Source organism: Mytilus galloprovincialis, chromosome 2 (assembly GCF_965363235.1).
Source record: "Mytilus galloprovincialis chromosome 2, xbMytGall1.hap1.1, whole genome shotgun sequence".
Lineage (NCBI taxonomy): Eukaryota > Metazoa > Mollusca > Bivalvia > Mytilida > Mytilidae > Mytilus > Mytilus galloprovincialis.
The window spans coordinates 44,717,679-44,731,662 of NC_134839.1; the positions used below are offsets into that span (position 1 = coordinate 44,717,679).

The following is a 13,984-nucleotide window of genomic DNA, read 5'->3' on the forward strand; positions in this document are numbered from 1 at the left end:
CCAAAAAACTTCAATTGACATGAAATTTATTTACTTTTTTGGTAATTTTACATAAATTTTAAGATAGTCGGTAAGATAAATTAGTTTCATAGTGTGTTAGTGACCTAATACGCCACACTTTGAAACTAATTTATCTTTCTGACTATCTTAACATTTTTGTATAATATTACAGAATAAATTTTGCATACATTAAGTAGTATAATAAATATAATTATAGATGTACATTCAAAGCTAAATATTCATTCTGTAAGCTAGTATCAACTTATAATGGCAACAGATAATTGTAATTTGACTGATACAGGTCTTTTGAAAAGCCATAAAATCTAAAAAAAAAAAAAAAAACCTGTTGTAATAGTTCTTAAAATATCAGACTGGAGGACTTCAACATTTCCAAATCCCCTAGCCACCCTTTGAGGTGTATACAATTAAACACTAAACGTAATGGTTGGTGCAGTCTTGTAAACTACTGTGCAATTTTTGTTGGAATGAAAATAGAAAAGATTTTCTTATCTAATCCAGTTTACAAGATCATTAGCATGCGTTATGGAATTACAATAGCCAAAATAAAGTAATCTAATGTACTGAAGTAAAACAATTTATATTGAGTCATCAAGAGTTCACATACTATAATATCTTGCCTGTTTTTCAGATTATGTCTGAATTTTATCATATCTTTGAAAGCAATGTCTTACTACAGGTCCATGAAAATAAGGTAAAGGTCATATGAGTCCAGTCCGACTGACATAACCACCTTTAAATAGTTCATTTATATCACATTGACCTTCCAGTTGTGATTACTGAAAATTTGATGCAACTAAAAATAAATAGGAAATGTATCGCATGTGTCCATGCGACACTGATGATGCCCCCACTTAAAAACAACATAAATTTATATCGGGACATTACTGTAGAAAGGTAAAAGTGAACCTACCCAAATTTGACCTTGATCTGAGTTTTGTGGTTAAAAGTATTTTGTATAAGTTTCATAAAATTTGGTTGGGGCAAACTTAAGTTAGAATTCAGCAATTTTTCCATTTGTAAAGTATCCATTACTTCAAAACAAACCTGCTTTTATATTAACTTGATACCTTGGATTATGGCTTGTTAGTAACAGTTGTTAAATTTCTCTGATTATGATAATTTATTTATGATCATCAAAGCAATCAAGCTCTTAGTTATCTACCATTCTTCTAATATAAAGACAGTGATCATGTCGTTAATATAATTAAGAATCATTAAACTGCAGTCTTTCATTTAATTTGTATGTATAGGTGTGAATTTCTGTCTGCAATATACAACCACAAAGAAATTTAGGGATCACCATCTTTGGGCGCATTTGTTTCTAACCTAAACGATGTAAACGATTACGCGCGTAGTCGTTTAATCCATTTGTTTCTTACATTTTTTAGTCAACGTTGACATCGTTCACATAAACGATGTACGCGCAAAATAGTCGTGTAGTCTTTGATCGTTTATCGTTGAGACGTGTAAACGATAAAGTTGTTTCTGCATCTGTCGTTTAAATATTTACGAGAACGTGTTGTTTTCGCAAAAGTCCTGGTTATTTATTTCCCGCACTTTTACCTGTTTGTTTACAGTGCATGAGTGTAATCTATTTCTGTCTGACTACGTGGGGTCGATAAAGTATATTAAACGATGTATTTGTTTCTAGCAGTTTAACGTTTACTAAACGATAGTCATCGATGACAAAATTTTGGGTTAGAAACAAATGCACTCTTTAATTCCAAAGCACCCACCCATTTCATAAATTACTCTCAAAATGCTTGAATGCAATTTAATTTTAAATAGCATTTTCTTGATTAACCTTCATCGTGAATGATCAAACCACAAAATTTGAAAGCAAAGGATGTATGAATAATTTAATACTTGAACCTTATGACTAAAGAGGACCTTAATACACACAAAAGATCTTTGGCTGAGGGAGTTGAAATCTTACTTCATAAATTTTTTTAACAAATCATACTTAATCTAACAGGAACATAATCACTGCCCAATATTAGAAATAAATTACAATTGTATTACATTATTCTGTACTTAGAAATCATCTCAGTTACAGTGATTGTGAAGACAACAGTTTGACATAGATTGTAAAATTGTCAAATGATATATTAACATTGTAATAAATGTAAAAGAATAGAAACTGAACATCAGCTATCTTTTAGTAGAGGAATAGTTCAAATGAAAAACACAAGATCACCCATGTCTACTTTTCCTTCTAATCACTGTAACAACCACATGTAACTTCAACAGCAGATCATTTTTGTAACTTAACGTAAGGGTTGACTTCATATTTTAAAATGAAGACTGTCACATTAAAATAAAACAATCAAGCAATGTTTCTACTGTGATGGATGTCATACCACTTTAAACACATTAACATTAATCTAGTTACAGATCTAGTTAAATTGCCTAGTCCTTCTTATGATGCAAAAATCATTTTTTTTCTGCTTTGTTTATTACATTTCTACATAATGATTGAAAAAGAGAGCACAAATAACAGAAAGAATACATTTTGTTGAAACTTGAAAAAAAAAATATAATTGATACAAGAAAACCTATAGAAAATAAAATCATTTTAGTGAGTAAGCCCCTATAGGGGTTACAAATAACAAATTTCTTTAATGTAGTATGTAAATGACTAGATTTATCAATATAATGCAAATGAAACGATCATAAGAAAATGTATTGCTGTCTCAAGAAATTACATGAAGATGATTTGAGCTGATTTCTAAAATCAACATGCTACATGCACTTTTCCACTATCTTTAGTTCAAATTTCATGCAGTGTTTAAGCTTTTAGAATATGGTAATTTTTAATAAAAAAAATATATATAATCTGATTTATATATATGTGAGTAAGAGTCCTATGATACCTCAAATTAAAAAAAAAATGAATAGGTTTTATCTACTTCAACGGTTAAGTTTTACAATATAAAACATGTGTGTATATATGGACATTTTTTTTAAAATCCTTTATCTAATAAAAATCTTCAGAAATGTACTGCTATTGAATTACTGTTACCACATAGTCGCATTTGCTAATAGGTAAGGATTAAACAACTGTTATGAAAAAAGTTTAATTAACAAATAGAAAACGTGGGAAAATATAAAAAGAATAATAAACTTTTCTTCCCAATATCCAGTGTATTTTTCCATAGATGAAAAGATAACTTTAACATTTGCCCAGAGTTTTTCATTATTCGCTGATAGGTTCATATTTATTCATTTGATGAAAATAATCACAATAGCTTTTACTCTTATTTAATAAATTATATAATTCGATCATGTTACATTCTCAGAACCATATCAATAAACAGAAAAAATATATTAATCAAAACGGACATATAAAGTTTTGAAGAATCAATTCCAGATAAACCACTTTAAAGAAATGTGAATAATCTATGACTGATATCAAAACCCTTCAACATTACAAAGAGAAAGTAAGAAGCCAATATGACTATTCATAGAGATAATATATATGTCCTATTTGGATAAAACACACAATAAATATGTTATAAAATATATATATATATATATAAAATATAATGTGCATAAAAATTATAATACTTTTATAATATATATCATAAAAAAATAATAGTGTATCTAGAAATTCATTTCATATATTAATACTATATGTGGATTCATCTTTTTTCATCAAATATTGTTTTTCATGGATTTTCTAGGTAGAGATAGCTTAATAACATATTATAACACCTCAATAAAAATATATTGTACAAGTTCTTGGTAATTTTGAATGAGACCAATACCTAGACTGGAACTGTGTCACTGCATGCAACTGACTGAGGTAACATGTATACCAGAGCATAATGGATCATTCCCAGATCAAAAATTAAAATTGTTCACTTCATTTGGAGCCAAGAAAAGTTTGACACAAAATAGTCCAAAAAGAAGGAAATATAAAACCACAATAAAAAAAATCCAAGAACATTTTTTTGTGAAATCAGCAAAACCTGTACCAAGGATTTTTAACAGTAAAAGGAAAAGGAATTTTGTGGATAGTTAGTGTGATGTTTCAGTCTGAAACGTGATAGAAGGGTCTTATCTGATTTAAATCCTCATTACTTATCTCACCTGATGAAGATTAAAGATAATCTTATTTAAAAATGAAGTGGAAAAGAATCTGTTGTATAAATTAAAACTCTCAATTTGAAGGTACTGTCCTCTACTGAGTAGTCAAGACACAGAAAATCATTTTATCAGTTTTTTAATTACATAATCATTTTCACTTGAAAATAAACTTCCTCATATCAAAAATATACAAAATATACATTGAACTTTGTACTATGTTTGTGAATTTGCAACTACATTGATTTTTTTCTATGCCATCTATAAATTTCACCAATTGTTTTTAATCAAAGCTCACTAAGGAGTTACTGATTCTACAGAAACTGTACAAATGTTAAAAATACTGCACTGCAAAACAATCTATTCTGTTAATTCCTGTGAATGGTAAAAGGTCAAACTATTAGGGTGAAAAAAACAAAATGAAAAAAACAAACATTCACTCAATTTTATTTTGTTTTTCATTTTGTTTACAGCTGTAAATCTGGATACTAGGTCAACATTTTACTAAAAGCTATTTAATGCTTTAAGTCTTCTACATAAGACTTTTCATGTTTATATCTTTCAGCCATATCCAATGAAAAGTCAAATATCAAGAGACAAAGAATATGATTGACTGAGAGCAGCAAGACTATAGGTAACGTGCAAGCTATATCACTTCATTCACTTACGTAGGTTTGTCTGTGCCTGCAGATCTGTGGTCAAAGATAAGTCACATGATGCACAAAATCACAACAAAATCAAGCATTGGGTGAAGACAAATTACCATGCTCTTTAGAAAGGTAAAGACTTGGAGAAACTATTTATGCAAGATACAAAGGTCACAGGTGATTGCAATCTGTGCATATTAAATAAAAGAAGACACACATTCATATCATATCAAAAGTTATATATCATTCACTTGAATTAATATAATAAATCCCATTTATAAAATTAATATGCTTTCTGACATACAGTATATACTTTTTTCTTCTTTCAAGCTGACAGTTAAAATCTATATACTCTAAATTTGACATTATTGTAATGATTTTACTGATACAGTCGACTCTCGTTATCTCGAAGTCAGCCGGACCAGAGAAAAATTTCGAGATACACATAGTTCGACTCAAACGAAAACCGGAAGTTTGACAGAACAAGGGACGCAACTCTTGCTTAGCTTGGTAAAGCTAAAATAAATCCGGGTGAATATTGGAAGGAGATCGATATTCTGGTATCAAATCGATGTACTTGTATGTCAAGGTCTTTCATTATTATAATAACATTATTTTTACTTTTTCAATTGTTTCCGTTACAACCTTTTTCTATGGCTCTTATCCGAGAGAGTAATTTCCAATCAATAGTTCCGTTATTCAGGTCGTTTATAGTTGACAAAATTGTTTATTCTTGGATACAAGAGACTTTAGAAAATTTAGATTCCTCTTCATTTTGTTTTATCTCACTCTTTCTTTTCAAAAGAAAATACAACAAGATTAAAGACGCCGATTGAGTAGTTTTTAGGTGATCATCAACGGAAGTCATAATCCTTACTTTATACACACCCAAGCTCATTAGTGTAAATCACAATTAATTGTTTTGTAAACATTTTATATACTTTTTCATGAACATTAACAATGCATCACTAATTATTTATAAAAAATTTATAAATGATAATCTTAGGTAAACACTTGTGGAAATAGCATGTCATAAATCAATACAGTGGTCAGTGACTGGAAATTTAATTACACGTGTATTGTCAGATTAACTCTTCAATCCATTTAAATGCCGGAGGTCACATTTTGACATATGTGTACTAGTTCGAGATAAATAATGAATTTTTAATGCTTTTGTTAACCTTGGGATCGTAAATTTAGTTCGACTCAACCGAAATTTCGACTCATCCAATTTCGACTCATCAGGAGTCGAATTACATACATTTATATGGAACAAATTTCGGGACCACGTGAAAACTTCGACTCATCCGAAATTTCGAGTCAACCGAGTTCGAGACAACGAGAGTTAACTGTACTTAAAATTCAGCACAAACATTGAAATAATTGAAAGTCACATCTAAAATGTGAAGTAATATTGTAACAAAGATGTTAAGAAAAATAAAATAACTTAACTTATTTTTATTTTGGTCGAAAAAAAGGATATTAATAAAAGCACTTTTTATTGCTGATTTTTCATATTCAAATTTCAATAAAAGTACTTAAAGGTATGCTTTATTTTTCAAGAAAGTTCATGTTTTCGAGCTTGTATATTCAAATGGATGCGATTAGTATCGTCTAAGCCCTAAATTTTTGTCTAGATTTGCCAAAAACAGTACAGAGCAGATTTAATGATGCAGAATATACATTTTGTGGAACATTTATATGAAGTCTTTTGTGGACTTTATCTGCAGTTTGTAAATGGAAACATGAAGTCAATAACTTTACATTTAAAGAAACCTACAATAAAAATGTTTTCATGGCTCTCCAACGACAAAGATTAGACCTCACTTTCATTCTTAAATAAAATACACAGTGTAGTCTTCTGTTTTTATATTGACAAATCAATTGTTTCTTTTGTGTTGTTACTTAATTCTTTCCTCAAAAACACAAAAATGGGTGTTAATGATAACATCAATTAATACAATTAAAATTGTTGGTTAAATTATGAACTATTAATTATATATTATCATTTGTTTGTTAAAATTCAGTGAAGTATGTATTGTAATGTGATCAATAAAGCAAAATACCACCAATTTAATTATTTAAGACTTGGGTACAATACCTAAAAGGATTTCAGCTTTAAGTTTGGTGTTAATTTCAACAGGGCCATAAATTTACATTCTATTAGTATTGTTCAAAAGTTTCATGCAAAGATTTCATCATGCCAGTTTCAAGAGAAACCTTCATGCAAACATCACATATCTGTAAAAGGTATGATCTGAGAGGTTTAATTATAAATAAAAATTAATTTTAAAGTTCAATTTCAAAAAGTACCAAAGCCTGCAACTGTATCAAGATTCATTATAATAAACTATTCTTTCTTATTTCTCCTTAAATTATTAAAAAGAATTAATTCTTCATATTAATTTAAAATGTTGATTATGCTGTGAACTAAGTTATCAAATACATAAAATAAAACAAAGTCAATTACATGTATATGTAACCAGTAGTAAATCATTCCTAAAAACAAATCTTGTCATCAAATTTCTCTAAATTATCTAAAACCTAATAATCACAACGACCAAATATTTTTTTCGCATACATTTTTTTTTACTAGCAGGTTCTATAAATAAAAAATTCCTCTGAACCAAATAAATAAATCACTATAACCATCACACATACATGTCCCCTTAGACACTACTCAATACATACTTGTTTGGTGCCATACTAACATATGGCATCACTACTTTGTCAACAAATGATCCAAATCCTAAACGAAAGTTCTCTGTAATGTTGTTCATTTCGTTGGCTGTCAATACAAGAAGGCATAGCATTTAATAAATGCTTAAAATCATCTTTTCTGTCACATTTTTAATCCATTTTTTCATAAAAATTAGCTAACAACAGTGATATTCTAAGGTGTTCTTTCAAAAATAAAATGAGTTCGAACTGTATATTTTTCAACACATATTGTTTACTGTGGATTCCTTATATTTGGTTGGATACCAATTTTGGTGAGAATACATGAAAAAGAAATTTGAAAGTGCAACAAAGTGCAAGTTTTCTATTTGACTGTATGCAGACTTTGGCAAAACCATGAAATCAAAAATCCATCCATGAAAATATATTTCTTTCCTAAACTCACGAAAACTGCTACTTACAAAAACAGATTGATATGCCATAGCACATTATCACCTGTGATCATATAATTGAGGAATCAAATTGTATGTCACAATGTGTCTATGGGGTAGTAATGCAATAGACAAATTATGGTAAAAGTCTAACACTGACCTCCAATAAAAATGTCAAAATGATCGTATGATGCGGTCAACTGCACATGAATACAAGCTTTGAACTAGCTTTCATTAACTATGAGTACTCCAAGATCAGTATTTTGTTTCTTCCCTGTCTAGGTAATATTCTTTTTGGTGCTTAGTATCAATCTGATGAGTTTAGCCTTTTTCAACAGATTTTTTAAAGTTTATTATGTTGTGCTGTAACATCGTTGTTCTTGGTTATGGGAGGGCTTGGTGCTCTACATATATTATATGTGCAGTGTATATATAAACCATACAGTTGTGTATCAAAATAATCAAAACTATTTACATAAATAAGCACAAATACAGAACAATAAACTACCTACCTATTAAAACTCCCAATGTAGCTAGTTTTTCTTTATCGTCCTTCATGGAGTAGGACAGGTCCATCAAGTAATACAGGTCCACTGGGTAGTTATTGGCAAGTCTAAAGTTCAAGGTAAATTTCTGGGGGTCATCTAAAATAAAATAGGCATGTTAGAAGTCATAAAAGGTGATGACATTCGTATTTACAAGTCAAGAATTATAAATGAAATAAAAGGAGAATTTTTCATAATCACCAGCATTCATTGTAAACAAACTGTCAATACAAAAATAAGTCTCACCAGTATGTAGTTTAGTTAATATACTACAAATATTAAAATTAAAATGACAAAACCCTTACATGTTAACTATGCAAAATATTCAGTCAATGTACCATGGATAAAGGTGTAGGGCTAAACCATCTTGTGGAAAAGATAAATGTCAATGCTAATACAACTGCAGACCAAATATCATTTACTTTGCATTAAATGTTCCACTTAAACTGACTTTATCACAAACTAATACATTGTCACCTCTGCTGACATCATCAGAAACAGAACAATGAAGAATGGTGGTTGTTACTTTCTGGAGACAAGACAACAATCATCACAAAGAGTGATTAACTTTATCACTTCTGTGTAGGACTTCTTGTCTTCAGTTATATGTAAATAAAGTTTTTTATGGTAGTTTTTGTTGACTTTGGTTTAATATTAAAATTCATATTAAACTTGAAATTCAGAAAAAAGTTGAATATGTTTTGTATACTTGAATGGCCAAGTTTTATTACAAAACAAGTGTCCATGGACTTTCTGGAGTAAGAAAATCCTTTTTGTTTCAAAATCCTAAGAAATGTACAGCTTTTGAACTATTGTCTTCATGAACCCAATTCTTAAGGATTTTTAGTGAAATCAAATCTTGACTAGCGCAAAAGTATGTTCAATTCTTAAATTAAGAATGCGTGGCAAACATTACTCTCTAAATCATTTGCTGCTAAAACTCTTCCTAATTATAGGTTAGGTTGTATGACTTACTTGATCTCATTTTAAGGTTGATAAGCTGTGGTTGTAGGTTAGGGTGTATGACTTACTTGGTCTCATTTTAAGGTTGATTAGCTGTGGTTGTAGGTTAGGGTGTATGACTTACTTGGTCTCATTTTAAGGTTGATTAGCTGTGGTTGTAGGTTAGGGTGTATGACTTACTTGGTCTCATTTTAAGGTTGATTAGCTGTGGTTATGGGTTAGGGTGTATGACTTACTTGGTCTCATTTTAAGGTTGATTAGCTGTGGTTGTAGGTTAGGGTGTATGACTTACTTGGTCTCGTTTTAAGGTTGATAAGCTGTGGTTGTAGGTTAGGGTGTATGACTTACTTGGTCTCATTTTAAGGTTGATTAACTGTGGTTGTAGGTTAGGGTGTATGACTTACTTGGTCTCATTTTAAGGTTGATTAGCTGTGGTTGTAGGTTAGGGTGTATGACTTACTTGGTCTCATTTTAAGGTTGATTAGCTGTGGTTAGGGTGTATGACTTACTTGGTCTCATTTTAAGGTTGATTAGCTGTGGTTGTAGGTTAGGGTGTATGACTTACTTGGTCTCATTTTAAGGTTGTTAAGCTGTGGTTGTAGGTTAGGGTGTATGACTTACTTGATCTCAATTTAAGGTTGATTAGCTGTGGTTGTAGGTTAGGGTGTATGACTTACTTGGTCTCATTTTAAGGTTGATTAGCTATGGTTGTAGGTTAGGGTGTATGACTTACTTGATCTCAATTTAAGGTTGATTAGCTGTGGTTGTAGGTTAGGGTGTATGACTTACTTGGTCTCATTTTAAGGTTGATTAGCTATGGTTGTAGGTTAGGGTGTATGACTTACTTGATCTCAATTTAAGGTTGATTAGCTGTGGTTGTAGGTTAGGGTGTATGACTTACTTGGTCCCATTTTAAGGTTGATAAGCTGTGGTTGTAGGTTAGGGTGTATGACTTACTTGATCTCAATTTAAGGTTGATTAGCTGTGGTTGTAGGTTAGGGTGTATGACTTACTTGGTCTCATTTTAAGGTTGATTAGCTATGGTTGTAGGTTAGGGTGTATGACTTACTTGATCTCAATTTAAGGTTGATTAGCTGTGGTTGTAGGTTAGGGTGTATGACTTACTTGGTCTCATTTTAAGGTTGATTAGCTATGGTTGTAGGTTAGGGTGTATGACTTACTTGATCTCAATTTAAGGTTGATTAGCTGTGGTTGTAGGTTAGGGTGTATGACTTACTTGGTCTCATTTTAAGGTTGATAAGCTGTGGTTGTAGCTGGATAGGATTATCTGTTTTGGTTCCATCTTTTGGTGCTGAGTTCTTAAATAAACAAATGATAAATATAAACATGATGGAAAATTAAAGATAAACTGTGAAAGTACTTTAATTTGTGGGTATCAATTTTTGTGGTTTGACAACATTTACCTATTTGTGGGTTTTTCTAAAATTTAAACCAGAATAATGATCTATCTTGAGGAGTTGTGTGCCTTCATGGACCTGTATCAGCTTATGAGCTTACCTTTGTTCTATTTAAAATGCTTTGAGGGAAGACTAAGTGTTCTTGTTTACAGTTGGAATGTTCACTTAATAAGTTACATCTTTCTTTGTTTTCTGCATCATAGGTCTGAAAAAATCCAATACAAAATGTTTATTCTGGTTTTAAAAATCTAACAGTACTGGTCATTCATCATTGTTTTCATTGTGTTCTCAACAGTGAGAAGAATAAATTGACATTAGTATTTGTACAGTACATATAAATAATTATAACTGTGATATTTAGACAAGCATTTGATAAGTAACATGTAGATCTCAAACACTAATTGTGAACTCATTATATGTTTGATTGTTGTGCAAGAATCCTATAATGAGGCTATCTGATCCTATAGATTTAAATAAATTGGGAATGTGTCCCTAGGACACAGATGATGCAACCACTTGCATATAACGTTAAAAAGGGACTTAACTCTAGAACTGTAAAAGTGACGCTGCCCAAACATGTACTTGATCCGAGTTTTGCAGTAATATGCATTGTGTATATGTTTCATAACATTTAATTAAGAGCGAAAAAACAAAAAAAATCAGCAATTTTTCCATTTGTACAGGGGCATAACTCTAGAACAGTAAAAGAGACTCCACCAAAATTCTAACTTGATCTGTGTTTTGTGGTAATAAGCATTGTGAATAAGTTTCATAACATTTGGTTGAGGTAAACTAAAGTTAGAGAACGGAAATGAAAAATGTAAAGGGGCATTGCTCTTGAACAGTAAAAGTGACGCCACCAAAATTCAAACTTGATCTGTGTTTTGAGGTAATAAGCATTGAGAATAAGTATGGGTGAGGCAAACTTAAGTTGGAGAAACATTTGTAAAAGGGCATAACTCTAGAACAGTTAAAGTGATGCTACTATTGTGTATAAGTTTTATAACAATTGGTAGAATCAAACCAAAGTTAGGAAACGAAAACCAATGTAATCACCAATTTTTCCATTTGTAAAAGGGGCATAACTCTAGAATGGTAAAAGTGATGCAACCAAAATTCATACTTCATCTGTTTTTGTTGTGGTAATCAGTCTTGTGTATGTTAACATTTGGTTGAGGCAAACTAAAGTTAAAGAACGAAAAACCAATTTTAGGATGTACAGATGGACCAGGGTAAAACTTAATGCTCCCTCCACTATGGCAGGGGCATTAAAAATTACATGTTTAATCTTTAAAGAAAGAGAGTGTACAATGAATATACCGGTTCTTCACACCATGCACAGTCTTTTCCAACAGCTATACATTCACCACACATCTTCTGTCCTATACATGGATTCTTTGAAGTTGGAGTGAGTGAACCTGTCCCTGAAAGACAAAAAACATAATTTATAGCTGTCAAAAAACTAGAAATTACAAAATAAACAGCTGCGCCATGAGCACATGATACGCCCATCCCTTTTTCAATAAAGTTCAATAACTTCTCAATGTTATGTCGGAAATCAATAAAACAACTAAAAGGAGGTTATCTCAATAGATATAAAACAGTTATCAAAATTTAATGAAAACTGCTCTAAGCACTTTAAGAATATTGATTATTGTCCAAAAGCTTGAAAATCATCCGTTTTTTATGAATAAAGTCTCATAACTAGGAAAGGTAAAATTTTAAAATTTATAAAATCATAATGGAGCTTACAAACAACAGATATCAACAATTTACCAAAGTTTCATAAAAAGAAAAAAAATGCTTTATTGTCCAAAACTGGAAAATCCCCTTTTATGTAATGAATAAACCCCATAAATTGGAAATTCCGAAACATATACAGTCTCAAATGTATAAAAATCAAAAGGTAGCTCATGTCGATAAAATTAAATAATTCATCAAAGTTTCTTGCAAGTTGGTGAAATTGTTTTTTGAGTTTTTGGATGAAAACTGGAAATACAAAAATGTATGTCCTTTAAAGGGGTGTATTTAAATTTTCCATGGGATATAACTCCTTTAAAAATAAATTATTGGCACTGATTTTCGAACTTGTTCAAGACATAGCTTATATACACCTTATTATAAGTTTTATAAAAATCGGACAAGAATGGTACAAATGAGAGTGCTAACAATGCAATTTTCTATCTATAAAACTAAAATTACGAGGTCTAATTTGTCAGCCGTCATCACGTAAAAATACGAATCACAGAATTCAACTTTATATATAACTAATATAGTACAAAGGTGTAGATTAAAAATTACACCACTACAGGCCCTTTTGTTTTCCACGTAATTAATATTGCCAATAATTAAGAAGTTCCGGGTCGAATCCGCTACCGATACCAATAGTATATTCACCTGTTACCTATTACCTTTTCTGTACGTTCTGCATCTGACAGGCGCACCAACAAACGTTGTATTCAGGATTAATATGCTTAATACACGTGTCATAACCACAGGGTTGACACTACTAAATTGTCAAATTGTTACCTTTTGTAGTATTTTAATCAGTAAGACTTTCTAAGATAACAATACGAATACTAAAAATCTGGACTAAAAATAAGGCGTATAGGTACAGTTTTCAATTTGTTAGTGGGCATGACGTAAAACAGCGAAGCAAAGAATTCAACTTTATTTATAACTTATATAGGACAATGCTGTAGATTAAAAAAAACTCCATTCCAGGACCTTTTGTTTTCCAAATAATTAATATTATTGTTTCAGTTCGACGGGTTCAAACAGAAAGACTTGAAAGCAGAGAAAAACTGTGTATCTTATAATCGGCATGACTTTATCAGATGACAATACTAATACTAAAATAAGGCTTGCGCATAGTTATATACTTTAATTCAGTCACGGACCCGTGATATCACGGGTGTGTTCTAGTATAACTAATGTTTCCAAGGAGCATAAACCGTATGAGCGGCAGCCAAATCAAATCAACTCCGTGTTTTGTATATATGGTCAAAATACATTTATATGAATTCTTTTCATTGAATTTTTTTTCTGAATACAACCATGTTTTATTAAACGCAGTAATTAATAACTTGTAAAAAATTCAAATTTAAAAACATAAATTTAAAAAAAACATATTTTGTTCATGATTTACCAAGATATACTTGTGTAAAGCCTTGGGGGATTCTGTGGGTAACATA

General features: G+C 30.6%; 1 protein-coding gene across 3 annotated transcripts in view; it reads right to left on the minus strand.

Annotated features, from left to right (window-relative positions):
• The window catches only part of LOC143063655 (integrin beta-PS-like), a 60,754-nt gene that overhangs the window by 29,834 nt on the left and 16,936 nt on the right, over positions 1 to 13,984 (minus strand). The window contains exons 3-8 of one of the 3 annotated variants that reach the window (XM_076235920.1): positions 12,111 to 12,214; positions 10,891 to 10,995; positions 10,610 to 10,691; positions 8,377 to 8,508; positions 7,446 to 7,542; positions 4,776 to 4,799 (exon numbers count right to left, since the gene is read on the minus strand). In XM_076235920.1, the coding sequence (XP_076092035.1) occupies positions 4,776 to 4,799; positions 7,446 to 7,542; positions 8,377 to 8,508; positions 10,610 to 10,691; positions 10,891 to 10,995; positions 12,111 to 12,214 (544 nt within the window). Of the gene's footprint in view, positions 1 to 4,775; positions 4,800 to 7,445; positions 7,543 to 8,376; positions 8,509 to 9,440; positions 9,489 to 10,609; positions 10,692 to 10,890; positions 10,996 to 12,110; positions 12,215 to 13,984 lie in introns of those variants that run through there. The other 2 variants (XM_076235921.1, XM_076235922.1) reach the window with 2 other exon arrangements.